This window comes from Papio anubis, chromosome 19, assembly GCF_008728515.1.
Source record: "Papio anubis isolate 15944 chromosome 19, Panubis1.0, whole genome shotgun sequence".
Classification (NCBI taxonomy): Eukaryota; Metazoa; Chordata; class Mammalia; order Primates; family Cercopithecidae; genus Papio; species Papio anubis.
In genome coordinates, this window is record NC_044994.1 from 10711464 (window position 1) to 10738159 (window position 26696).

The 26696-nt window shown below is 39.1% G+C and overlaps 2 protein-coding genes and 1 pseudogene across 6 annotated transcripts in view; 1 reads left to right on the forward strand and 2 right to left on the reverse strand.

Moving 5' to 3' along the window:
• Positions 1-23826, reverse strand: part of NDC80 (NDC80 kinetochore complex component) — a 46201-nt gene extending 22375 nt beyond the window's left edge. The window contains exons 1-10 of one of the 2 annotated variants that reach the window (XM_003914203.3): positions 23659-23826; positions 22261-22370; positions 20272-20349; positions 17176-17299; positions 16904-17076; positions 16024-16126; positions 9373-9462; positions 6658-6751; positions 5283-5389; positions 4459-4603 (exon numbers count right to left, since the gene is read on the reverse strand). In XM_003914203.3, coding sequence (XP_003914252.2) covers positions 4459-4603; positions 5283-5389; positions 6658-6751; positions 9373-9462; positions 16024-16126; positions 16904-17076; positions 17176-17299; positions 20272-20349; positions 22261-22361 — 1015 coding nt within the window. In that variant the 5' untranslated portion in view covers positions 22362-22370; positions 23659-23826. Of the gene's footprint in view, positions 1-4458; positions 4604-5282; positions 5390-6657; positions 6752-9372; positions 9463-16023; positions 16127-16903; positions 17077-17175; positions 17300-20271; positions 20350-21670; positions 21731-22260; positions 22371-23658 lie in introns of those variants that run through there. The other variant, XM_021929973.1, reaches the window with a different exon arrangement.
• A 13-nt stretch (positions 23827-23839) lies between these two features.
• METTL4 (methyltransferase like 4) overlaps positions 23840-26696 on the forward strand; it is a 61527-nt gene continuing 58670 nt past the window's right edge. For 3 of the 4 annotated variants that reach the window (XM_031658729.1, XM_031658730.1, XM_031658731.1), the window contains exon 1: positions 23845-24208. The gene's annotated coding sequence lies outside the window, so the exon portion shown is untranslated. Of the gene's footprint in view, positions 24209-26696 lie in introns of all 4 variants that reach the window. The other variant, XM_031658728.1, reaches the window with a different exon arrangement.
• LOC103879590 lies at positions 26176-26647 on the reverse strand (annotated as a pseudogene).

Here is a 26696-nt window from a genome sequence, read left to right on the forward strand (position 1 = left end):
CATGGTGGCGCATGCCTGTAATCCCAGCTACTCAGGTGGTTGAGGCACGTGAATCACTTGAATCTGGGAGGCGGAGGCTGCTGTGAGCCGAGATCGCGCCACTGCACGCCAGACTGGGGGACAGAGTAAGACTCTGTCTTGGGAAAATAAAGTAAAATAAAATAAACTAGCTTCAAGCAGTCATAAAAAGGTGGTGGTCAGAATTATCATCCGAGGCCGGGCGCGGTGGCTCAAGCCTGTAATCCCAGCACTTTGGGAGGCCGAGACGGGCGGATCACGAGGTCAGAAGATCGAGACCATCCTGGCGAATACGGTGAAACCCTGTCTCTACTAAAAAATACAAAAAACTAGCCGGGCGCGGTGGCGGGCGCCTGTAGTCCCAACTACTCGGGAGGCTGAGGCAGGAGAATGGCGTGAACCTGGGAGGCGGAGCTTGCAGTGAGCTGAGATCCGGCCACTGCACTCCAGCCTGGGCGGCAGAGCAAGACTCCGTCTCAAAAAGAAAAAAAAAAAAAAAAAAGAATTATCATCCGAACAGAAATTATAAATGACAGAAATGTTCTGATTTTAAAACAATTAAGTGGATTGTAGGAAATCCATAGGAAAATCATCTTACTTTGGTTCCAGGATATATGTATATGATGAGACGCCATAAATAAGAATCAGGATACAGATGCTTATTTATTACAGTCACATTGAGAGATTTCATCTACTAAAGAGCATCTGGTTATTCAAAACGTAGTTGGACTATATGATTTACAAAAAAGGTTACTGTCTGAGAACTGTGAATTGTAGAAGAATTGTCAAAACCATTTTTTCTTTAAAAGGACACATAATTAAACCCCTAATGAAACCTTAACAGTCTACTTCACATTGAAGTGGAAAAATATAGTAAAGGAACAGCTTCAACTTCAATGAGATAAAAGTGCACTGTGAAGACTGTCTGCCTTTGGGACATGTGGTTATTTGGTAACACTGTTTAAGAACTACTGGGTCTTAATGTCGTCCTGCATAAGAATATGATTTATACTATGTGAAAAAATGAGATAAGACTTATTATGGCTGAGGCAGGTGGATCACCTGAGGTCAGGAGTTCGAGACCAGTCTGGCCAACATGATGAAACCCTGTCTCTACTAAAAATACAAAATTAGCCAGGTATGGTGGCACATATCTGTGGTCCCAGCTACTTGGGAGGCTGAAGCAGGAGAATTGCTTGAACCCAGGAGACAGAGGTTGCAGTGAGCTGAGATCATGCCATTGCACTCCAGGCTGGGTGACAGAGTGAGACTCCAGCCCAAAAAAAAAAAAACAAACACACACACACACACACACCAGAGTTTATTCATATTTTACTGACATTTTCAGTGATAATTATACCAAACTGGTTAGGTTTTTGCTTTCTCTGTTTACCAATAGTGTTTTCCAACCTTCTGTGACTCATGACCTATATAGAATATGATAGCATTTTTATAGCAGGCTGGGACGAAAGGATGAAGATGACCAAGGGGTCAAGAAAGTCATCCTGAAGGTGGAGAGGATTGGTATTTTGGTATATTGGTTTGTTACAACCTATTTGCAGCACAGTGAGCTTAAAGCAAATTCATGGTTAAAGTCAAACTTTATGCATTTATCACCGGCATCCGCACAAAAAAATCCACAACATATAATATCTATAAAATGTATGGTTGGGCATAGTGGCTCATGCCTGTAACCCCAGCACTTTGGGAGGCTGAGGCGGGCGGATCACCTGAAGTCAGGAGTTTGAGACCAGCTTGGTCAACATATAGTGAAACCCTGTCTCTACTAAAAAAGATGAAAATTAGCTGGGCCTGGTGGTGCATGCCTATAGTCCCAGCTACCTGGGAAATTGAGGGAGGAGACTCGCTTGAACCCAGGAGGCAGGGGTTGCAGTGGGCCAAGATTGAGCCACTCTACTCCAGCCTGGGCGACAAAGTGACACTCTGTCTCTCAAACAAAACAAAACAAAAACAAAATAAAATTTAAATACGTCGCATTTACTCAAGCCATGAATGGCTTTACATAATCAAAAAAGTTAAAACACTCATAGGATAAAAACATCTTAGATTAACAGTTATAAAATTAATGTCTCAAACTAAATCACTCTGGAATGGCAAATGATTAAGTGTTTCTCTCTCACCTACTGAGTTTGCAGCTGTCAGAAAAAGTTCTCACAAGAACAAGAAGGATGTCATACGCTGACAAGAAAGATAAAGTATTAGTATTAGAAAGTATTGATTAAAGGCCAGGTGCTGTGGCTCACGCCTGCAATCCCAGCACTTTGGGAGGCTGAGGCGGGCGGATCACGAGGTCAGGAGTTTGAGACCAGCCTGGCCAGCATGGTGAAACACTGTCTCTACTAAAAGTACAAAAAATTAGCCGGGCATGGTGGCACGTGCCTGTAATCCCAGCTACTTGGGAGATTGAGGCAGGAGAATTATTTGAACCCGGGAGGCAGAGGTTACAGTGAGCCGAGATGGTGCCACTGCGCTGCAGCCTGGGTGGCAGAGCATGATTACATCTCAAAAAAAAAAAAAAGAAAAAGTATTGATTAATTGCATTATAAAAATTGTTATAATAATAATTTAGTCCAAGTTTCTTTGTCATCATGGAGAATAAACAAAGGACATGATTAGGGGTGAAGTGTAAAGTAGTTAATATATTTAAAGAGTTGGTTTGGAGGAAATCCTACATATATATATATATAAATAAAAATCAGAGTTATTTGGGAAAAAAAAAAACAGATTCAGCAAATAACCCTGGTAATTACTAGTCTTGAGTTGACAATCAATACTCCATAGACTAAGAGTTAAATCAAATATCCTAAGGGCCATGTATACAACTTCCACATGGGACAGACACAGCCTGCAAAATCCCAAAAGAAACAAACAGAAGTAGGCAAAGTCCTGGGAGAATAGTACAGTTGTCAATAAATTTATTTTTAAAACTGTAGCCCAGTGGCTCTGTGACTTATAGATACCTTTCTTTACTCTCCTTCAGGCACTGCAGAAGACTCAAACAACTGCATGTGCCACAGTGTTTTACAGAATTTTATGATTAAGATTGCTGTGTTTATGAAAGTAAGCTTACAAGACATAAAAGAGCTTTCTATAGTTGCTCTTTTCCCCAAGAACTGCAGTACCTGCAGCTTTAAATCAGTTTCAGCTGCCCAGCTGCTTAGGCGGTAGTGATGGAGGATAGCCAGTTACAGCCGACTGAGACAGGCAGAGATCAAGAATCTGGCTTATTAGAGCCAAGCACGGTGGAGCCCACCTATAGTCCCAGCTATGTAGGAGGCTGAAGTGGGGGGATTATTTGAACCCAGGAGTTCAAGATCAGCCTAGGCAAAATAACAAGACTTCATCTCAAAAAAACAAAAGAATCTGGTTTATCTGGTTTATTAATTACAAAGTGGAATAGAGTATATATTTGTATAGAATATTTTATATATTTCTATATTCAGGCAGCATGTTTTCTTAGGTTAGGCCCTTCTTGGCTTCAAAAAGCCAAATGCTTGAAAACATGTAAGGAGTAGTAGGCTGAATAATGGCCACCTAAATATATAAAATTCTGTCTCTGGCAACTGTGAAATTACCTTATTTGGGAAAAGGGTCTTTGCAGATGTGATTAAGTATCTTGAGATAAAGAGATAGCCCTGTATTATTATCCAGGTGGGCCCTGAATCTCATCCTAAATGTCCTTATAAGACAGAGGCAGAGGTAGATATTTCACACAGGTAGTAGAATACAAATACACAGAGGAGAAGGCAATGTGAAGATGGAGGCAGAGATCGGAGTGATGTGAACATAGCCCAGTAATGCTGTCAGCCACTAAAAGCTGCAAGAGGCAAAGAATAGATCCTGAGTCATTGGAGGGATGCAGATCTGCTGGAATAGCCTCTAGAACTCTGCGAGAATACATTTCTGTGGTTTTTTTTTTTTTTTGAGACGGAGTCTTGCTCAGTCGCCCAGGTTGGAGTGCGGTGGCGCGATCTCAGCTCACTGCAAGCTCCGCCTCCCGAGTTCACGCCATTCTCCTGCCTCAGCCTCCCGAGTAGCTGGGACTACAGGCGCCCGCCACCTCACCCGGCTAGGTTTTTTTTTTTTGTATTTTTTAGTAGAGACGGGGTTTCACCGTGTTAGCCAGGATGGTCTCGATCTCCTGACCTCGTGATCCACCCGTCTCGGCCTCCCAAAGTGCTGGGATTACAGGCGTGAGCCACCGCGCCCGGCCCACTTCTGTGGTTTTAAGCCATCCAAACTTGTGGTCATTTGTTACAGCAGCCTTAGGAAACAAATACGAAACACACTGAAAACTTGGTAGCCTGCTCTAGGCATGTATCACAGAAGAACAAAAGATATGGATAACAAAGCTGTTTTGACACGTGATAAATCCCACATGGGTTCGCATCCCAGTCTTTCAGCATTAGCTCTGCTTACCTACTCTAGCAATTTCCTCATTGAGACCATTTAATTTCTGGTCAAGAATGGCTGAATGAGACTCCAAATTGCTCATGTATGCCTGATACTTTTGAACATCTCCTTGTAAGGAAGCCTTCAGTTTTCTCAACGACTCTAGACGATTCTTTAAGAGAAAAGAATATCACTTCAGTTATTTTCAATAATCATTCCATATTTTATTTTAAATTAAAGCAATATTATTTAAATTTATTTTAGAGAAAGGTAGATCTGAGTTTTCCTTTCACTTTTAGAGGGAGTCAAAATAACTAAAGGGGACTATACTGTCAGTTTGAAATAGGAAAAAAACAATGGCTATAGTTGAAAAAGCACAAACATTTAAAATCTGGTATTTTACAACAACAGTTTGAGTGCTTCACTAATAATGCAGAAAATAAAGTTAGATATCTGAAAAACTCAGGATACAATATACTATATAAACCCATTTATTAACCATTCCTTTTGCACTATCTCCAAAACTCAGGGCTTCTTGTGACTAATGCTCCCTAGAGGTATATAATACAGGGCCTTTATTCAAAAGTACTTTTGGTCTTATGTAAGCAGGTAAGAATCTTTCATCATATTCAGAGCACCATTAGTCTAAGACTGATAGACCACAAGGGAAAACAAGGCTCCACAGATACCAAACACGTTTTCATTGGGAGTTCACTATGTGAAAATTTAACTTTTAAGAGGCTTAATTTGTTAATCTATTTTTAAAAAATTTTGATAAAGACAGTTAATACCCAAGGACACCCAAAAGTCTAAAGGAGCTCTCAAGTAAGTGTGTAAACATGTTTACTAACCGGTTCTTTTTCTCTTTCTTGTTCCAATCTTGCAATCTGTTCATTCAATGCTCTGTTTTTTGCTTCCAATGATTCCAGCTTAAAAGCATCCACATTAAATAAATCCTCTGGAGACAAAATCCAAAAGCTTTTTAAGACCTCAAATTTGCCTAGAACATTCTGTCCCAAGTTTTCACCATTAGTCCCTCCCTCACTTCCTTCTGGTCTCTGCCCAAAACACTATTAGTGAAGTACATCCCATCCTTGTAAAATAGCAAACGCTTTCCATTACTCCACTGTACTTCGACTCTCCTTGTCCTGCTTGATTTTTCTCCAAAGCACTTATCACCATTTGACTTAGAGTTGCTCACTTCATTGTTTTCCTCTTGCTGTCTACTAAAACGTAAGCTCTTAAGGGCAGAGGTTTTTATCCTATTCATTACTGTATCCTCAGTGCCTAAATGGTGGCTGGTGCATAGTAGATATACAATAAATATTTATTTGAATGAATGAATGCAGTTTTTATGCTTGGTTAATTATATACAGAGCTATCAAATTCCTCACTAGATGCTTGGATCACTCTAAATTTTCCTCTCTTAGAGCCATTTATTTTGCTCCCTTTCCCATGTGAACAAGCTGAAATTGTCCTGTTTACTCTTTAGGAAGATACAGATCCAGAGGACTACAAGGCAATGCTTTCACCTTTGTGCTAATACTGTGCAAGGTGATTGATTCCATTGTCTTTGGAGGAATAGCTTCACCTCCATTTATCTACTCTACCTTCCATTTTGGCATTTTATATACAAGACTATTTCAATAGAAAGAACAAAAATGTAAAATAATACCTCTGGAATGTTTTAGAGTCAGCTAGTAAATACTGTATGTCACTAGGTTGTAAATGAGTAAAAAAAAAAAAAAGATTTTCCTTACATATTTGGAAGTATGTCTTGTTAACTTTTGCCACAAATTTTGAAAGAGACCTTAGGTCTTTTGACTAATTGGTGCTTTAATTTCTCAAATAGTAAGCAAGGACAACATAGGGATATTATTCCCCAAGAGGAATAACATTTGCTAATTATCGCCTGTGCTTCTGGTAGCATGTTTGGTACTTTATTACACTGACATCTACTGCTGTTAAACTTTGTCAGATAGGTCAAACATTTTATTAAGGCCTCACAGACTGTAAGAGGTTCTGCCTCAGGTCTGGCTCCAACACTAGTATTCTTTTAGCTTAACTACTCTCCACCAAAGAAACCACAAAGATAAAAATCAGTAGGCATCCAGATACATTTAAAGTAAGTAACTCATATGAACATTGGATATGGTACATAAATTACCACTCCATGAGCTGAGTTAAATGACCAAAAGCAAACACCCTAAGAATGAGATCACTTACTCAGTTTTGACTGCAACTCTGCATTCATCTCATCAAAGCTGTCGGCACCACTCATAAAACTCTCATAGCATTTTATGGTGTAGTCCAAAAACAACTATGGGGTTAAGCAGATTATAAAAACAAAGTCATGATTCTCTATTTGGTTTGTTTCACTTTTCTAGGTGGAAATTTAAATTTGAATTTAAAAAATAGTCAGAAACACTAAGTGGTCAGATGAACCTATAAATAAGAGACAAAAACCTAGGCTATATAATTATGCTATACAGATGTATTTAGTCTGATACTTCTAAATATGAATAATGAGGATAAAATAACACTTAAATTTGGATAAAGGCAATATTTAAAAACAGTAAGCCATACCTTCAGAATTTTGAGAAGGTCAAACAAACAAGGAAGCTTATTAATACATGTAATTCAACATGAAATATACAAACTTAATCATCTTTAGGAATAAAGCACCTGATGAAAAATTTAAATAAACTGCTAATCATCTAAGTCCAATTGAATTGAGATGGTCTAATTGCAAAAACCCAAATGTAATTAATGAAGGCTACAATTACATTGTAACTTCAGTCCACAAAATGAGTTGCATGATGAGTAGCAATCCAAACAGCACAATACTAGAATTCTTAACATTTATCCAAGAGAAAATAACACTATATTTTGCATTCATGAGATGTTTTGGTCACTGAGAGTGTAGATTTTATGAGAAGGCAAGAATGGATGATCAGCATTTTCCATAGCCTAGATGAAGTAAATATCCCTCAAGACAGACCAATTCCCTTTGTGCTAATTTGTTGCTTATTAAGGTGACTTTGAAGTGAGTACTCTGAATAGGTAGTCTGAGTATTCCTGTAACTGGAAAAGTGTATCACTGATGGTAAATTAGTACATTTTCATTCTCCTTCAAATCAGTTGCTGTGAATTTGGTAAGACTGAATCAGTTTCCTTAAGCTTGGTCAATTTTGATCTTATAGGTTTAAAAATATTGAGTTTGTGGACTCACAAAACTGAGTATCAGAATCTTGTGAAGACAGATACTCTGACAACTTTAATTACAAACAGTACTTTATAGTTTCCCATGTGCTTCTTTATATATTGTCATTTGAAATAATAGCTATAATAGCTCAGATAGCAAGAATAATTTTTAACCTTTAGGATGGATGTCAAGACATTTAACACTTTTTTTTTTTTTGAGATAGGGTCTCACTTTGTCCCTCAGGCTGGAGTACAGTGACATGATCCTGGCTCACTGTAGCCTTGACCTCCTGGGCTCAAGTGATCCTGTAGCCTCAGCCTCCCGAGTAGCTGGGACCACAGGCATTCACCATCATACCCAGTTAATTTTTGTACTTTTTGTAGAGATGGGGTTTCGCCATGTTGCCTAGGCTGGTCTTGAACTCCGGAGCTCAAGCAATCTGCCCACCTCGGCCTCCCAAAGTGCTAGAATTACAGGTGTGAGCCACTGTGTCTGGTAAGACATTTAATATTTAATAGATGTTGTAATGTACTTGGGTGAAAACTGAGGTGCAATTAGAGGCAGCCCAATATACATATTGCAATGTGTGAGGATAATTTTCTCAAGGGGAGGATCAAAGGTTTTCTAGGAGCCCTTGCAGCTGGGATCATTGTTGAAGTAGTAAAGGTGCGTGTTTATTTTTTGTTAAAAAGAAAAAGGCAATGATGCCAACACTAGTCGGTTGATGTATCTTTGAACTACATCCCAGGCAGTCATAAAAGATGGGACTGAAATTATTCCCACTTTTCTTTTGTGACAAAAGTTTCAAAGAATGAAGGTTAGAACAGAGAATAGTTTTTCTTCTAAGTGGCCTGTGTGATGACCGGTTTTTTATGTATGCTAGGAAATATTAATGTATAATCTTAATGTTTCTTTTATCTCAACCACTTTTGGAAGTGGTGACTCTGAGCTAAGTGGCAATATGACTAATGAAAAAGGTCAAAACAAAATAAACAACCCACCCACGTGCAATATCTTAAGACTCAACCTATTATGTTTTGTATTGACAAAGAATTATATTAAAATAATGTTGCCAATATTGATATCTTCAGTCTACAACAGAAAGGAGGAAAATAAACATTACGTCTATAACATATAACGTGTTATGATTTAATTCAATCTCCTTCCATTTTTTACTTAGTTAACATTTTCAAATTTTTGTGACTAGTTAATTCTAAGAAATTATAATGTGATTCAAACAGATCTATTAATATTAAAAAAATCAAATTTAGAATGTTTTCAGGAAGCAAAAAGACAACTCTACAAAAGAATATACAGACAATCCCTGACTTAACGATGGTTAGACCTCAGATTTTTCAGCTTTCTGATGGTTCGAAAGCAATGGAGTAGCAACCATCCTTTAAGTATCCATACAACCTTTTTGCTTTTCACTGTTAGTATAGTATTCAATAAATTACAAGAGCTATTCAATACTTTATTATAAAAATACGCTTTGTGTTAGATAATTTTGCCCAACTGTAAGCTAGTTTAATTGTTCTGAGAATGTTTAAGGTAGGCTAGGCTAAACTATGACGTTTGGCAGGTTAGGTGTATTAAGTGCATTTTCGACACGATATTTTCACCTTAGAGTCGGTTTATTACTCTATCATAAGTCGAGGGGCATCTGTATTAAATCCAATAGTGACACAATAATACCAAGGCAATTCATCATTACAGTTTATGATAATACATGGTACCTTATTATGCATAATTCCATCTTCAGTTTCTTCTCCCCAAGGCTGCCCATCATCAAATAAAGGTGAACTTTCTTTCATGGCAGTATGTATCTAATTAGTACACAAGCAAGAAAAGCAAGTTGATTTGAAAAATGCAACTTTCATATTTTGGCAAATTCTGTTTTTAGTGTCAATTTTAGAAGCATTTGCATTATTGTGTAACTAAAAGTCTCTTTTGATAGGTCATTACATTGAACACATTAACACTTTTGACTTTCTTTTGAATAAAACAATTTGAAGGTATCCTTTTGATAATTTCAAAACCCTTTCGTTTAGTAACTAAACTCTTCAGGATCTAGAAAGGACGGACTCTATATTTACTTCCGTTCTACAGGGAAAAATGTTGACCTTTATGCTGTTATTAACCCACTGAGAGCAAATATACACATTTTAATGCAACTTTAAGAATCCAAAACAGAATTGCCACATAAAAGGTGAGTCAATAATAATTTTTCAGTATGTACAATATGAACTTTAGACGAAATTTTACAATAGAAAATCTTTAGAAATACAATAGTTTCAATTGAAAGTGATAACATAAATTATAGCAAAACATTCAGATGTTTAAAATTGACAAGCTAAAAGGAAAATAGTTAAAGGTTTTTAAGGCATAGAAATTCTATTTTGGAATGCCTGTTTTTATATCTTCTTTTAAAAATATAACATTTAAAACATGAAAAAATAGAAAATTTAAATGAAATTGCTATAAATATACATAAATGTAGATATAAACACAGATATACTAGATATAAATATATCTATTAATATCTATTATTATCTTGATATATAGATATCTAGATATAAATATGTATTTTTTTTTTTTGAGATGGAGTCTCACTTTGTCACCCAGGATGGAGTGTGGTAATGCAATCTCGGCTCACTGCAACCTCTGCCTCCCAAGTTCAGGTGATTCTCCTGTCTCAGCCTCCGGAGTAGCTGGGATTACAGGCATGAGCCACCATGCCTGATTCATTTTTATATTTTCAGTAGAGACGGGGTTTCACCACGTTGGCCAGGCTGGTCTCGAACTCCTGACCTCAGGTGATCCAACCGCCTTGGCTTCCCAAAGTGCAGGGAATAACAATAATAACAATGACAGGGAATAACACTGCACCTGGCCAAGATATAAATATGTATCTAATAGTATAATGAACACTAAGTATAAGAATACTAACTTCTAGGAAAAGGATTATGCATTAGGAGTACATAAAAGAAGAATGGGGTTTCGAAAAACAATTAAGTTTTGTCATCTTGGAATTCACATACAGGATTTCTCAGGGAGACAATGTCCTTCCCCTAGAGTTGTTTGCCCTGCTACCCCTTTCCTATTCTAAAGGCACTCAGAAGATTCTTTGTTTATCTAAGGAGGATGCAGAAGAGCTCTAACAACTAGGTCTTTTATCTTGTCTTTTTTTTGACAAGGCCTCAGGTGGCAGATAGATTTTTTTTTTTTTTTGAGACGGAGTCTCCCTTTGTCGCCCACGCTGGAGTGCAGTGGCTGAGATCTTGGCTCACTGCAACCTCCGCCTTCTGGGTTCAAGCGATTCTCTTGCCTCAGCCTCCTGAGTAGCTGGGATTACAGGTGCCTGTCACCATGCCTAATTTTTGCATTTTTAGTAGAGACAGCATTTCACTATATTGGCCAGGCTGGTCTTAAACTCCTGACCTCAGGTGATCCACCCACCTCGGCCTCCCAAAGTGCTGGGATTACAGGCATGAGCCACCGTGCCCGGCCAACACATAGATTTAATAAAGTCTGAAAGACATGTAGGGCAGAACCCAAGATAAGGAAAAGAATCTTATATCTTGTCATCAGGGTAAAGACAGTTTCTGTCACCTTGTCAAGGTCCTTATGAAAACTCTTGCTACTTTGCAAGATTCAAGGAGAGCCTTACACAGGGACATACAGATCCCCAAGAGCTATAGAAAAGACTACTGAAAGGACTGAAGAATTACGAACTAGGAAGACTGGTTGAAATAGTATCAACCTGTAATTGTAGATATAAAAAGTATAGATTTGGATCATGTTTTCATCTACAGGTGGCATTTTCTACTACAACACCACTTCTTAATATTGTGAGACATCAGAGGAGGAAAAGGACACAGAGGGATGTGGGATAAGTCAGGCCCAAGTTCACTTTGATCACTAACCAAAAGGCTAACAAGACGCTCCTGAAGTGTATGCAACCCTCCTATTTATGGTCCTTAGTAGAGAAGACATGGTAACTTTGGCTAAATTATTATCACTTAGACACCATAATAAGGACTGATTATCTGCCAAGTTCTGTGCAAGGAGGCATAGTGAGATAGGAAATCTAAGTTTATTTATAAAGCATGAACAAACAATTCAGGAGCATAATGAATAATAAACAATGAACAAATAGAGGTCATTAGGAAATCAACATATTAGATCAATAGGTCAAGACAACAACAATAATTTCAATACATCCTGCAAAAGCATAGGATAACCTTCAAAGATCATTCTTGATAAAAGTGAATAAACTTCAACACGAAAAACATTATCTTCCATTGAATACATCATACTAAATGATAAAATGAAAAATATTTAATTTAAAAACAGTGGTTAGTAATAGAAATCAACTGAGAACAGTAGTTGTAATAAAGCAATTCGATAAGGGTAGTAAACACAAAAAACTATTTTAGTAATAATCACCATAGAAATAGAATTAAAAAAAGAGAAAACCTGTTCATCATAGTAACAAAACACATGGCATTGATAAAAAAATATGTTGTTTGATATTAAGAAAACTACATGGCCAGGTATGGTGGCTCATGCCTGTAATCCCAGCACTTTGGGAGGCTGTGGCAGGTGGATCACCTTACGTCAGGAGTTCAAGACCAGCCTGGCCAACACGGTGACACCCTGTCTCTACTGAAAACACAAAAATTAGCCAGGCGTTGTGGTGGGCACCTGTAATCCTAGCTACTTGGGAGGCTGAGGCATGAGAATTGCTTGAACCTGGGAGGTGGAGGTTGCAGTGAGCTGAGATCACGCCACTGCATTCCCGCCTGGGCGACAAAGCAAGACTCTGTCTCAAAACAAACAAACAAACAAACAAAAAACAAACAAAAAAACCCCATAAAATGAAAAAACAAAAAACAAAAACAAAATCTTACTGAAGGAACAAAAGAGATGAATAAATGAGATTTAACACGTTCCCAAATGACAAGATTAAACATTGACAGGATAGAAATTTCCCCTTATATATCATGAATTCAATGTTATATCAATAATAACAAAATCACAAGATTTTGTTAAAATCTGAAAAAATAATTTAGAGAGTGAGGATATGACAATAGCTAACATTGTAAAAAGAAGTTCCTCCTCTACATAAAATATATTAGAAAGTGACAGAAATTAGTATGGTCATGAAGCAGGGATAGAAAAAAAAGAGCAGAGAAATAGGTTTAATTAAGAACATACTGGTGACAGTTCAAACTGTGGGGAAAATATCAGCTATTTATTTTTGAGATGGAGTTTTGCTCTGTTGCAGGCTGGAGTGCAGTGGTGTGATATTGGCTCACTGCAACCTCCACCTCCTGGGTTCAAATGATTCTCGTGCCTCAGCTTCCCAAGTAGCCGGGACTTCAGGCATGCACCATCACACCCGGCTAATAATTTTGTATTTTTAGTGGAGACGGGGTTTTGTCATGTTGACCAGGCTGGTCTCTAACTCCTGACCTCAGGTGATCTACCTGCCTCAGTCTCCCAAAGTGCTGGGATTATAGGCATGAGCCACAGCACCCGGCCAACATCAGTTATTCCATAAATGGGACTGAGATACATGAGTGAATCATTTAAAAAAGAAGGCCTTGTCTTTCTTTTACTAACATAAACTGGAGATGAATTAAGATTTAAACACAGCACAAAGATTTAAATACACATAAAAATACTAGGAGAAAATTTGAAAAATTGTTTTTTAAAAAACACTGGGGAGGAAAAGAAGCCTTCCTAAACGTGGCTAAATTTCTAGGCTTATGTTAAGTGAGAGAGAAAATTAGAAAAAGAAACCTGCAGTCTCTCATGGATTAATACATCACATCATGCAAAGCAATATAAAAAGGAGGGGATTCCAACTTAAATAATGGGCTTGGAGGGCCGGGCGCGGTGACTCACGCCTGTAATCCCAGCACTTTGGGAGACTGAGGTGGGCGGATCACGAGGTCAGGAGATAGAGACCAGCCTGGCTAACATGGTGAAACCCCATCTCTACTAAAAACACAAAAAATTAGCTGGATGTGATGGCGGGTGCCTATAATCCCTGCTACTCAAGAGGCTGAGGCAGAGAATTGCTTGAACCTGGGAGGTGAAGGTTGCAGTGAGCTGAGATTGCACCACTGCACTCCAGCCCGGGCGAAAAAGTGAGACTCGTCTCAAAAAAAAAAAAAAAAAAAAAAAAAAAGGAAAAAGGAAAAAAAAGAGGGGCTTGGAGGTATCACAAGAGGCCCCTCCCCAAGTGAAGCTACTGTAGGTAATCCACAAGCTCCACATGCTATCTCCCAACCACACAATATCATAAGCTGCTTAGGCAAACAAGGGTTAAGTGTTCTAGTGACAATGGGGATATCTGATGGTGAGAGCAAAAAAGTAGATATCAAATGTCCATGGGCATCACTGGAGAGAAACAAGTTGAATGCATAAATGTTCTATATAAAGTCCAATGAAACTTGGATTTTTATTAATGGGCTATGGCATTGGAATTCTGCTCTCTTGACAATGGGTGGTACTATATGTATCAGCATGGCTCCTGGGTCAAAATCCATATACCCAGTGCCTGACTTCATTTAGTTAAAGGCTTGCTGATGGCCAAGACAATGTCAGAGGAACAGTATTAGCTTTAGGAATTCTAGCACTAAGTAGGACAGGAAACTCAGAAGCTACAACAGGAGAGACTGCATTAAATTAGATAAAAACTCACATTTCTGAACAGACAAAACAGCACATGAAATTAAAAAACAAAGAAAGGGAGAAAAAAATTACTTGCACCATAGAGATGGGAGCTAATTTCTCTGACTCAACCATTTTTGACTTAACAAAATGGCATTCTTGCAAATCAATACAAAAAAAGAAAAATATCAAGAGAGTAGATATTATAATAAATGTAAAAAAGTTCACCTTTAAAAACAAAAAATGTAAATAAGAAAAAATTAGCTATCAATTTTTTTGCTTGTTGTGTTGCCAACTATTAAAACTATCAGTAAGTTTAATAAAGATTCAAATTCATAGCAAAAAGCAAATGGTAAAATATAAACGTGCCTAAAAAACCATGTACAAGCAAATTAAAAGAAAAATAACGGTAAAAACATAAATTGTTTAAATATATGTATACACGCACACATATATACACATATACATATACATTTCTATATAAACAGCGATCTGTCACCTCCTAAATTGATAAAGATTGAAAACAACAATGCTTACGGTTTGGAAAAATGGCTGTGCTCAAACATTGTTGAGCTTTTAATTGGTACAAGTTTTCTAGAGAAAAATTTCTCGGTAGGTATCAAAAGTTTAAAAAATATACATATAGTACTTTGCATAGCAACACACACTTTTAAAACTGTATCACAAGGGGCTGGTCACGGTGGCTCACGCCTGTAATCCCAGCACTTTGGGAAGCTGAGGCGGGCAGATCATCTGAGGTCAGGAGTTTGAGACCAGCCTGGCTAACGAGGTGGAACCCTGTCTTCACTAAAAATACAAAATTAGCCGGGTGTGGTGGTGCATGCCTGTAATCCCAGCTACTCAGGAGGCTGAGGCAGGAGAATTTCTTGAACTTGGGAGGCGGAGGTTGCAGTGAGCTGAAATCATGCCACTGCCCTCCAGCCTGGGCAACACAGCGAGACTCCATCTCAAAAACAAAACAAAACAAAAACAAACTATCACAAGGAAATGTTTTATGTTATTGTCACTGAGTTTGGAGATTACGGTTATATCACTGCATTCTCCAAACTTCTTGCAGTGAATATGGATTTTAATTAAAAAGGTGAAAATGGGCCGGGCATGGTGGTTCACGCTTGTAATCCCAGCACTTTGGGAGGCCGAGACAGGCGGATCACGAGGTCAGGAGATTGAGACCATCCTGGCTAACACGGTGAAACCCCGTCTCTACTACAAAATACAAAAAAAAAAAAATCAGCCGGACGTGGTGGCGGGTGCCTGTAGTCCCAGCTACTCGGGAGGCTGAGGCATGAGAATGGCGTGAACCCGGGAGGCGGAGGTTGCAGTGAGCCAAGATCGCGCCACTGCACTCCAGCCTGGGCGGCAGAGCAAGACTCTGTCTCAAAAAAAAAAAAAAAGGGGGTGAAAATGAATTTCATGAGAGAAAATAAAAAATGAATTTCCTATTGATTCATTTTTTGAGTTGTAAAGCCTCATGATAATAAATAATCTCCTTGTCAATTTGGTACTTTCTTCCTTTTACCTCGTGATAATAGTTTGAAAAACATAAAATTATATGTGCTTTGAAAAATGAAAACTTTGAAGCAGACTTTGAGAATACTGTCAAAAGACTGGGAGAGAAAAATATCTTTTTGAGGAAAAAAACCCTTTCCCATGTATACATTTCAAAAGAACAAATCAAATACCTTGATGCAGTCTATTAGCCAAACTAAGGCTGCCACAATGTGAGGCCACGTATGAGGAGCCCCTACTGTATACATGGAGCTTTTGGATAGTGCAAAAGGATACCTATGAGAAATCAGAAAAACATAAGCTAATTTGATGTTACTATAATCTACTAAACATAACGGTTAATCAAGAAGCTACATTTAAACAATTCCACATATACACCCAGTCTTGACTTGTGTAGAGGTAAGATATGTTGGGATTCTATCCTTAGTCATCTTAATCTCTGTGTATTTCTCTGTAGATTATTTTGTACATCTATCCCTCAAGCTGCAGAACTTGATCTATACAACCAAAACGCTGGACTACTCTCCCAAAGGATTTTTGTTCCTTCAAATTCAATATACCCCCAATAAACAACAAGTATGTACACCTCCAAATCCATTCTTCCCCCTTTCAATTTCATCACACTGTTTTCACCAGGCATGAACCCTGGTTTTTGTTTTTGGCTTCTGTAAAATCTGTGGTATCCAGCCTGTCTTTTCTACTGTCTGTCACTTCAGCAGTTCAGGGCTTTATATTCTATCTTCTGTTGCTCTGTAATAACCTACGGGTAGTTTTTTTCTTAACAAAGAAAGTGTATTTAATCCGTCTGTATCCATCATCAAACTTCATCAGTTACTAACAATTTGTTAATCCTTCCTGCTTCTACCACCAGCACTTTTTATTTGTTTTTTGTAAGCAGTTGCTTTTTTTCTCTTCAATTTATCCTACATATATTTTTCCCAGTGGTCATCCTAAAACATATTATTTCTGTAACTCAAACATTTTACAAATTGATGTAATTTGTTTTGTCTCTGTGTGCCAGTCACATCTCTAACTAATGAGAAATATACATACCCAAGGTCTTTAAAGATTCTTGGAACCTCTTCTTCAAACTTTGTGTCGGGAAGTTCGTATGAGGGACAAAGGAAGCCATAAAGAAATGTGAAGATCTTCAGGAAGTCTTTAACAGAGGGAGCTTGTAGAGATTTCATGGACACATTATGTGCATAACCATTTTCTGTAAGAAACTACGATAATTTTTATGAAACACCAAACATTTTGTAATGGGAAATTATTGGAAAATACCTATGACAACAATCACAGTCGAGATTAAAATCCTAAAGTACCTCACAGAGTTGTCGAATACATTGCTGAATGAATGCTTTGTCATTAAGTGGTCTCGGGTCCTTGATTTTCTCAGAACTGGAAAATATACCAAGTTGACTATTCCGGGATCCATGTCCACTAGTTCTGGAAATATATTTTTAAAAAGCCAGTTAAAACTATTTCCTTCTGTGATCAAGACTAAATTATTTCAAGGCAGTTTTGCAACTTAATATCAACATCAAACATTACATTCTTATAACTAAACAGATTTATCTCATTTAAAGCAGAGAAAAAGAGCAAATAATGAAGAGTAAAATATGAGGTTACAGCAGTTAAACATAAGGATGTAAAACAAGGCAAGAAGAAACACACACTTGGCCGGGCACAGTGACTCATGCCCGTAATCCCAGCACTTTGGGAGGCCGAGGTGGGTGGATCATGAGGTCAGGAGTTTAAGACCAGTCTGGCCAAGATGGTGAAACCTTGTCTCTACTAAAAATACAAAAAAATTAGCTGGATGTGTTGGCAGGTGCCTGTAATCCTAGCTACTTGGGAGGCTGAGGCAGGAGAATTGCTTGAACCGGGGAGGCGGAGGTTGCAGTGAGCCGAGATCGTGCCACTGCATTCCAGCCTGGGCGACAGAGCGAGACTCCATCTCAAAAAAAAAAAAAAAAAATGCAGACAATATCACTATCTTCTCATAGGGCAGTTGTGAGGATTGATTGAAAGATTTAATATAGATAAAACACTGAATGTCTGGCCTATAGGAATGCTCCACAAATATTAGATTTCATTACTATCACCTCTAAAGTTTAGCTCTGAGATGAGTTACATTACAAAAATACCTTAAGATTTTTTATCAACTGAAATAAATACCAAAATGGAAGTTTAAACCAATAAAACCAAATTGGTTTCACGGCAGAGATTTTTTAAAAGGTGACAAGTACTTCATTCATCTCTAAATATTTTCAAAACAATGGAAGAAACAGGTTTGTCTTAAAAGTTTTGTTTTGGCGAGACAACAACATAATTTATCATCTTAATTTTGGGGTTGAACACTTTAAAAAAAATATCAATTTTATTGACATAATTTGTTGATAATAAAATGCACCTGTTTAAAGCATACAGTTTGATGAAGTTTGACAATATACGCATTTGTGTCACCTCTGCCAATCAAAATATGACCATTTCTATCATCCCCCAAAGTCTCCTTATGCCCATTAACAGTCAATCCTTCTGCAACCTGCAGCCTAGACAACCACTGACCTACTCCAGATAGAGGGTTGTTCTCAAAGTGTTGTCTAGGGATCACTGAGAAGTCAAAACTAGTTTTATGATAAAACTAAGATGTTATTTGCTCTTTTCATTTTCAATCTCTCATGAGTGTACAGTGGAGTTTTCCAAAGGCTGATAACATGATGTATGATACTGTAACCGATTAAATGCAGAAGCAAGTATTAGAATCTAGCTGTCTGCTATTAAGCCGTAAGAGATTTGCAAAAACGTATAACAATGTCACTCTTCTTACTGAAATTGTTATATTTTTGAAAATATGTTTTTTAAAAGTTGAAAACATATTATTTATGTTACCATGTAATGGATTGTTATTTTAAATTGAATATATATTTTAAATTTTTCTCAGTTTTACTTTCTTTTTTTTTTTTTTTTTTTTTTTTTGAGACGGAGTCTTGCTCTGTCGCCCAGGCTGGAGTGCAGTGGCGCAATCTCGGCTCACTGCAAGCTCCGCCTCCCGGGTTCACGCCATTCTCCTGCCTCAGCCTCCCAAGTAGCTGGGACTACAGGCGCCCGCCACTGCGCCCGGCTCATTTTTTCTATTTTTAGTAGAGACGGGGTTTCACCATGGTCTGGATCTCCTGACCTTGTGATCCGCCCGCCTCGGCCTCCCAAAGTGCTGGGATTACAGGCGTGAGCCACCGCGCCCGGCCTAGTTTTACTTTCTACTACAGTTAATTTAGACAGATATAGCCCATAAAACAAAAGCACTGTGGAGTTCTCATTAACCTTTTAGACTGTAAAAAAAGACTAAAATGTTGGACTAGATGATGTTTTTTCATTTTACATTTATTTTTTTGAGACAGGGTGTTTCTCTGTTGCCTAGGCTGGAGTGCAGTGGCACTAACAGGGCTCACTGGAGCCTCGACCTTCTGGGCTCAAGCAAACCTGCCTAAGCCTCTTGAGTAGCTAGGATTATAGGCGTGCACCATGATGCTCGGCTAATTTTTAAATTTAAAAAAGTTTTTTTTTGAGACAGAGTTTCACTGTCACCCAGGGTGGAGTTCACTGGTACGATCTCAACTCACTGGACCCTCCACCTCCTGGGTTCACGTGATCCTCTTGCCTCAGCCTCCCAAGTAAATGGGATTACAGGCATGTGCCACTGCCCCCGGCTAATAATTGTATTTTTTGTAGAGACAGGGTTTCACCATGTTGCCCAGCTGGGTCTTGAACTCCTGAACTCAAGTGATCTGCCCGCCTTGGCCTCCCAAAGTGTTGGGATTACAGGTGTGAGCCACCACACCTGGCTAATTAAAAACAATTTTTTTTGTAAAGACAGGATCTTGCAATGTTGCCCAGGGTGGTCTTGAACTCTTGGACTCAAGATCATCTCAGCCTCCCATCTCAGCCTCCTAAAGTGCTGGGATTACAGGTGTGAGCCACTGCACCTGGTCTACATGCCTGCCTGGCTAATTAAAAAAATGTAGAGTCAGAGCCTTGTCGTGTTGCGCAGGCTGGTCTTGGACTCCTGGACTCAAGCAATCCTCCCATCTCGGCCTCCCACAGTGCTGGGATTACAGGTATGCCACCATGCCTGGCCACTCCTTATTTTAAAATGCTATGACTCCACTGTGTCTGAAAGCTAGGTATAGAATTTTCGATCAACTATTTACTTGTAACAATAAAAGTGGTCTGAATGTGTTAGCTATAGTGTCTAAAGCAGATATAACCTAAAATTTTAACCATTTAAAATCAGAGGAAAACTAGATTATAACTTTTCTCTCGAAAGGAACCATGTCATCTAATGTCTTTGTTCTCGGAGGGCAACAATGTATGGCTATAAGAATCCCTTTATTAGAGCTAATAAAAAATATAATTACCTTTTGCCAAATAGTGAGACTTTTCTTTCAGATGTTGGTTTGTTTATACTCAACTTTCCAAATGTTGGTCTCTCTTTGCTTTAAAGAAAAATAGAAAACAACTCTTTAAAATAAAAATAAAAATTAGCTTGAGAAACTTTTAGAAATATGTTAGAACCAACAACTCTTCCCCACTACCTATAAAAATAATTCAAAAATCATAAAAATGTTTAGCAGTCATGAAAGCTGTCACAAACAGGATGGGCTACACACGGTACTATAAGTTATAATGCTTGTAACGTTGGGGGACCAGCAGAGGTCCCTCTGGCATATGTACCCTTTGGTAGATTTAGTCTTTGTTTTAACCTCAGCATGGTCTGTTTTACTCATCTCATTTTTAATAACTATCTAAACATTTTCTACCCTAAATTTGCATTTCCAAAGGGTAAAAACAAGGTGAAAAAACACCCCTGAAGGTAAAGAACAAGATAGAAAATTTGTAGCTCAAAGACACAGAACATACTTTCAGGCCTAAATATCATTATTATTATTACTTTCTAATTTTAAATTAACAGAAAAAACTAAAAATTGACACATAATTATACCAATTTATGGGGTAGATAGTGATGCTGTGATACATATAATGTACAGTGATCAGATCAGGGTAATTACCATATCCATCATCTCAAATATTTATCATTTCTTTGTGTTGGGAACAGTCAATATTCTCCTAGCTATTTAAAACTATACAATATGTTATTGTTAACTATAGTCGTTATACAGTGCTATAGAACAACAGAACTTATTCCTCCTATTTAGCTATAATTTTGTGTCCTTTCACAGATCTCTCCCTATTTCCCTCTTCTCTTTACCTTTCCCAGCCTGTAGCATCCATTTTATTTTTTACTTCTATGAGATAAAATTGTTTCAGCTTTCACCTATGAGAACATGTGCTGTTTAATTGTCTATTCCCGGCTTATTTCACTTATTTGCCAAGACAAAGAAAAGTGTAGGTAGGAAGTCCAGTTAAGACAAAATGGTCGAAGATAAGGCTTGTTATGCAGATTTAAGTCTTTGGCTTCTCTCCTGAACAAAAATCCTATCTACATTATGATTTCCATTATCTTAACCACATTTACATTTTTTTTTTCTTCTAGAACCTACTCTGTATCAGAATGTAGCTGCACTTATTACATTATCTAAACTGCAGGCAAAAAACATTGACAATGGTGACCTTTTAGCTTCTAATACAATTAAACGCATAACGTCTTTTTGGCATAAGTAATGTATAACAGCACAAAAATTTTCCTGGTTTACAGTATTCAAAAGGAAAAATATATAAATATTTCAGATTTCTAAAAGTAGCATAGGCTCATGCTATGTAAATCCAACTAATTTAAAAACAGCAAGTAATTCGTACCTCGGTCCTAGAGAAGAATTTACACAGCTCTACAATGGCTTACAGATCGCCTTCTCTTATCTGGAAGATAATCACTCATAATGAAAAACTATAGTTTTATGATAGCAAGTTCTTTCGGATATTTTTTCCAGCAGATCTTGAGGAATGAGTTTGGGGGAGTGGTGTTTTGTAGGCTGCTACTATATTATACCTTATTATGAGAGCAAATAATTTTGCTCTGATTTGACTGAAGCTTTGCTAATTGGAGATACCTCAGTGAACTGTAAGTTACAGCACAGAGTCCGCTTAAACAAGTAGCTCTAGCGTAAAAGGGAAAAATAACAGAGTACTGAAGAAGAATTAACAGTCTTTTAGGGGGTGCCTGGTAAAGCATTTGGCTTTGCGAATTTAAGAAATAAATGAGACACACAACACCTAGCAGAGTATCATGTCCACTTTTAGATTTCATTGATCTAAAATTAGGTACCTCTGGGAACAGACAAGATTCACCAAGACATCACTCATATTACATATTTGTATTAACTATTTTGATGATTGCTTGGCTTAAGATGATAAGGTATGCAAGCTGGAACCACAAGGGAAATACTCACGTTTGAGGGGTATAGAGGCCTTGTTTATTTACATCCTGGGATCTTAGCTCCTGCATGGAGAGGCGGCCAGCACCACCAGTGGAAACTGAACTGCGCTTCATGCTGATGACCTACATTCACGAATTCAGTATTAAAAAAAAAAACTTTCCAGACAGAGATAGTACATTAAGCAACTATTTATCCTTAAACAGAAAGGCAGTCAGGTTTCATCGTTTCTTCAGGATCATCATCTTTCCCCTGGGGTATCTGTATTTGTTAATGTGCACTGAAGTTCTCATTTGCAGGGAACATCTATTTAATTCCATTTAAAAATATTCAACATAAACATTTATTAACTGCCCACTATGTATAAGGGAGTGTGCTAGGCAATGCAGGAGATGCAAAGATGAATAAGTTACGGTTTTTGCCTTCACAAAGGTATCCGTGGTAGCTAAAGCCCTGTCTATTACCCAGACCACATCACTGCTGTTGGCTGTGCCTACTTCAATAGGAAGACATAAAAATTACCTCAAATTCTCTTATTCATCTCAAAATGTTTCCTTTTCTTTTGTTTCAGAGAATGGAACTATTCTGTTTTCCTAATGTCAATCTCTCCTGCTCTATCCTTAACCCATTGTTTCTCAATTACTGCCCTTTTGGCATCAATCTCCCCTTCAACAAGGATAAATCACCTGGTCCATAAAATGGTCTATAGGCTGCCTCCATTTACAAGCCACAATAACAGGTCACTCCCTTCACATCTGCTAAAAAGGTTGTCTCCTAGGATACACATGATTGACAAAACTTTTGATCCAGTCTCATCTCTGCACCCAGACTTCTCAGGTCCTGCCCTGGCTTTCAGGAAGGTGACAATCCTTTTACTTCTCTGGGTACTCCTTAGTCTTTTACACTGATTACACTCTTCTTGGTTTTGGCCGCCTATTTCTTCTTCGATGTGCGCTTGTTCATCTATTCAACTTTTCCACCCACACCTGTGTGTCCACGTTTAATCTCCACTTACAGTGTACTCTCATGATTTAAGATGAAGACTTCTACGTAGTCCTACACGGCCACTAAGAAGCTACACTAGTATTTGCACGCAACCCACCCAACGGATCCTCTCTTGTCCATCTCTTTCCGCCCCCTTCAATCCTTCCCCGTTTCCTCTCCCGAGCCTCCACTCCTCATCAGTGTTCCCCAGGCCCTCCCCTTTCCTCCTTGGGAAATCGTTGCCACTAGAAATTTAATGGACCCCATGAAACCAGCGCCTCGCACAGTTTTGGCCTCGAGGCTTCTCTCAACAGCAAACACACACCAAAACATTGCCTTAGGACCTCTAAATTGAAGTCATTTGCGCCATTACTTTCTTCATCCAGAACAGTTCTGCAGAAACAAAGTTAATCCAATGTCATCAGTCACCTTTTATCCAGTTTCCTGACACGACCCAGGGACCAAATTTCTGTAAACCGTGCAAGTATCCGCTAGATAGGACAGCAGTCATCAAAACACCAGCTCCTTCCTCAGCCCGCCAAGGCCGTTCGAATTTGAAAGTCTCCGCCGGCGCTGACGTCATTACGCACGACGCGCTCCGTAACTTTCCTGCGACCGCCTGGTCTCTGGAAGTATGTGTGCTGGTCGCGCCCAGCCGCCTCACCCAAAACTGGTGTCTGTGGGACAGTGTAAGCGTCCCTTCGAGGTCGGACCCCGTCTTTAGGGCACGACCCCTAAAGTTAGGTCTGAAGACCCGTGGGCAGCCTGAGCGCCGAGGAGCGCCCTGAGCGCTCCAACTAGCCCTGGAAACGTTTTTCCGTACACCAACATGGCGGCGCCCATGGACTCTTAGTAAAGAAGAAAGCTTTTTTTTTCTGTGGACTGAAAGGGGCGTTTTTCATGATCAGTATTTAGATGGGTGCTGTTTTCATGAGGAGAGTCTGGGAAGGCGGCGTCCGCTTCTCTGACAAGGGAAGAGGTGAGGTGGGAGAGGGGCTGCGGAGTGGGGGCGGTGGGCTCCAAGGATTGCGTTGGTACGGCTGCCGCCGAAATTCGGGTTCAGTATTTGATCACTTGCCGGTGTCTCACAGTCCTCGAGTGGTGGCTGACCTGTGAGAGGCTAGGAAGAATCCGAGTGGTTGGGGGCGGGCGGCGAGAGAGTGGATGTGAAGCAGAGACGCAGGAGAGGGGTACACTAAGAACGGTAACAGTAAATCACTTTGCTAAAATAGGATTTCCTCTCTGCTGTGAGTTTGAACCCAGAAACAGGCACTGCCTGGTACCTGGAGAGTGGTGGTGATGAAAGATCTCGCAGCTCCAGGAAGTCTGGATACTTGGGTCTGGTAGCAGTTGTGCCATTAACTAGCGTTGTTATTTTTGGGCAGGTTGCCTTTCTGCTCTGAGTTTCAATTTTCCCTTCTGAATTTCTAGCTTTCAGTAGCCATTCCAGGACCATTTGACCTCAGCTGTGGCCTATGAAGGGGATGGGGAGGAACCAAGGATTATATTAATATAAAAATTGTATTAAAATTAGACAACAGTCCGATAATAGAAAGTCTCCTTGTGGAATACTGTTAGCTTAAACTTTACCTACAGTTTGTTAAATCCTTAGCATTAATGTTTTCCCCAGAAAATATTAATGGAAACATCGTTTGCTTTTCAGACTAGATAGTTGTTGCTTCAAAAGGTGGTTTTACACAAATATGAAATTTAAAAAAACTTTGGTACAGAAAGAATTGCTTGTATTTCGGTATACATCCACAGTTCAGCATTTAGTGGTACTGGCAGCAATTTGCCAGGAAGTCAAGCCTGACAATTTCCTGATACTCCTGCTGTGCACCCCAAGTTCTTAATCCCTGCTGAGGATCTTGAGAAGCAGCAGCACCAAAACCAAAGTAGGCACCAAATTCAAGGTTCTTTTGGTTCCAGTTGTCACATTTCAAGCTAGACTCCAATAGATTGCAAGGATGATCAAATGAGAGCCCTGTTTAAGACTTCAGTTTTTAAGAGCAAGCACAATTGCAGGAAAAGAAAACAATTCAGAGGGATCATGTGTGCTTACAGTTGTCTTCATGTGGCCTTTTCCCAGGTTTAACTACCAAAGACCCTGAGAGCCGGGGTGTCTGAATAACCCTGTTGACTCTTCTTTTCACCATATCAAAACCTGAGTTAAAAGCCTGATGATAACAGCAGAAGGTGGCAGGGCTGAGGACCCAATATTCATTTCCTAGGCTGGTGGAGAGTGAATAAATGTGCTTCCAACCTTACCTTATGGCTTCTGGTCAAAGCAAGGAAGTGTTGGGTGGTGACAGTGCAAAAAGAGACTTGACGGGGAGGGAGCAGCATCTCTTGATAAAGGTGGGGAAGAGAAGATATGGGGGAAAGCCCTGAATTCCTCATGGAAGGCCAGTCTCAGAGGGGAGCAGAGTGGAGGGCTTATGATCTGTGCTTTGGCCAAGGTGGGAGTGGAAGAGGTGGGGACAGGACAGTGGTTTGGAAGGAGCATCATTGAATACTTAAACTGAGTGCCCACACACTCAGCAGTGGTCCCACAGGCTGTGAACTTGGCATCTACTCTAGCGAGCCTCCCAGGCTAGAGGGCTGTTGCAGGGGGTGGGGGTGGGAGGCAGGGAGAGTGGTAGGGGGAGAAGGCAGAGACCCCAGGACATGTAAGAGCAGCAAGGTGATTGTGTGATGTCTTTCCACAGTCGAATTAGATGTACCTCACCAGTTATGAAGGGGATCAATTTAAATATACTTTCTTGATCCTGTCGCTTGACAGGATGATTTGTTATAGCACAACTTACATATTTCAAATGGACAAAAAAGTATCATTCACAGAATCTTAAGATACATTTCTTTTGAATAGGAGCAGCCTTTCTAGTACTTCGAGGTCTACAAGATGTATCTAGAAAATTTACTGTTGAAAATGAAGACTGCTTAAATTCAATGGGAGTGGGGAAAAGTGGTTTTTCTTTTTGATTGATTGCTGTAACACTGTCTTTCAGGCTGCTGAGGGAGTTTCATGTTTTCTTTAGATGTCATTAGGTGTCCAACCTCTCGTAAGACAACTTTGATGCTATGTGAATTCTGCTATTTTGCTGGCACTGAAATGGCTCTTGAGTCCACCACTCCTTTAGAACAGCTAATTCCATATTAATTTTTGTTACACATCTTACAGAGGGGAGTGCTGCTGGGTATTTAGGTCCACATTCTATTTTAAGGCTGTATATTCTGTTTTCGTAAATTGTTCTTGGAGGCCCAATTATCATCCCTGTCCATTTGGTAAGGGTCATGTCTTTATCATCTTCAAGACTCTAGCTAACTGTGCCATCTCATACACCTTTCTTTTTTCTCTTTTTTTTTTGAGATGTAGTTTCACTCTTGTTGCCCTGGCTGGAGTGCAGTGGTGCAATCTCGGCTCACTGCAACCTCCCCCTCCTGGGTTCAAGTGATTCTCATGCCTC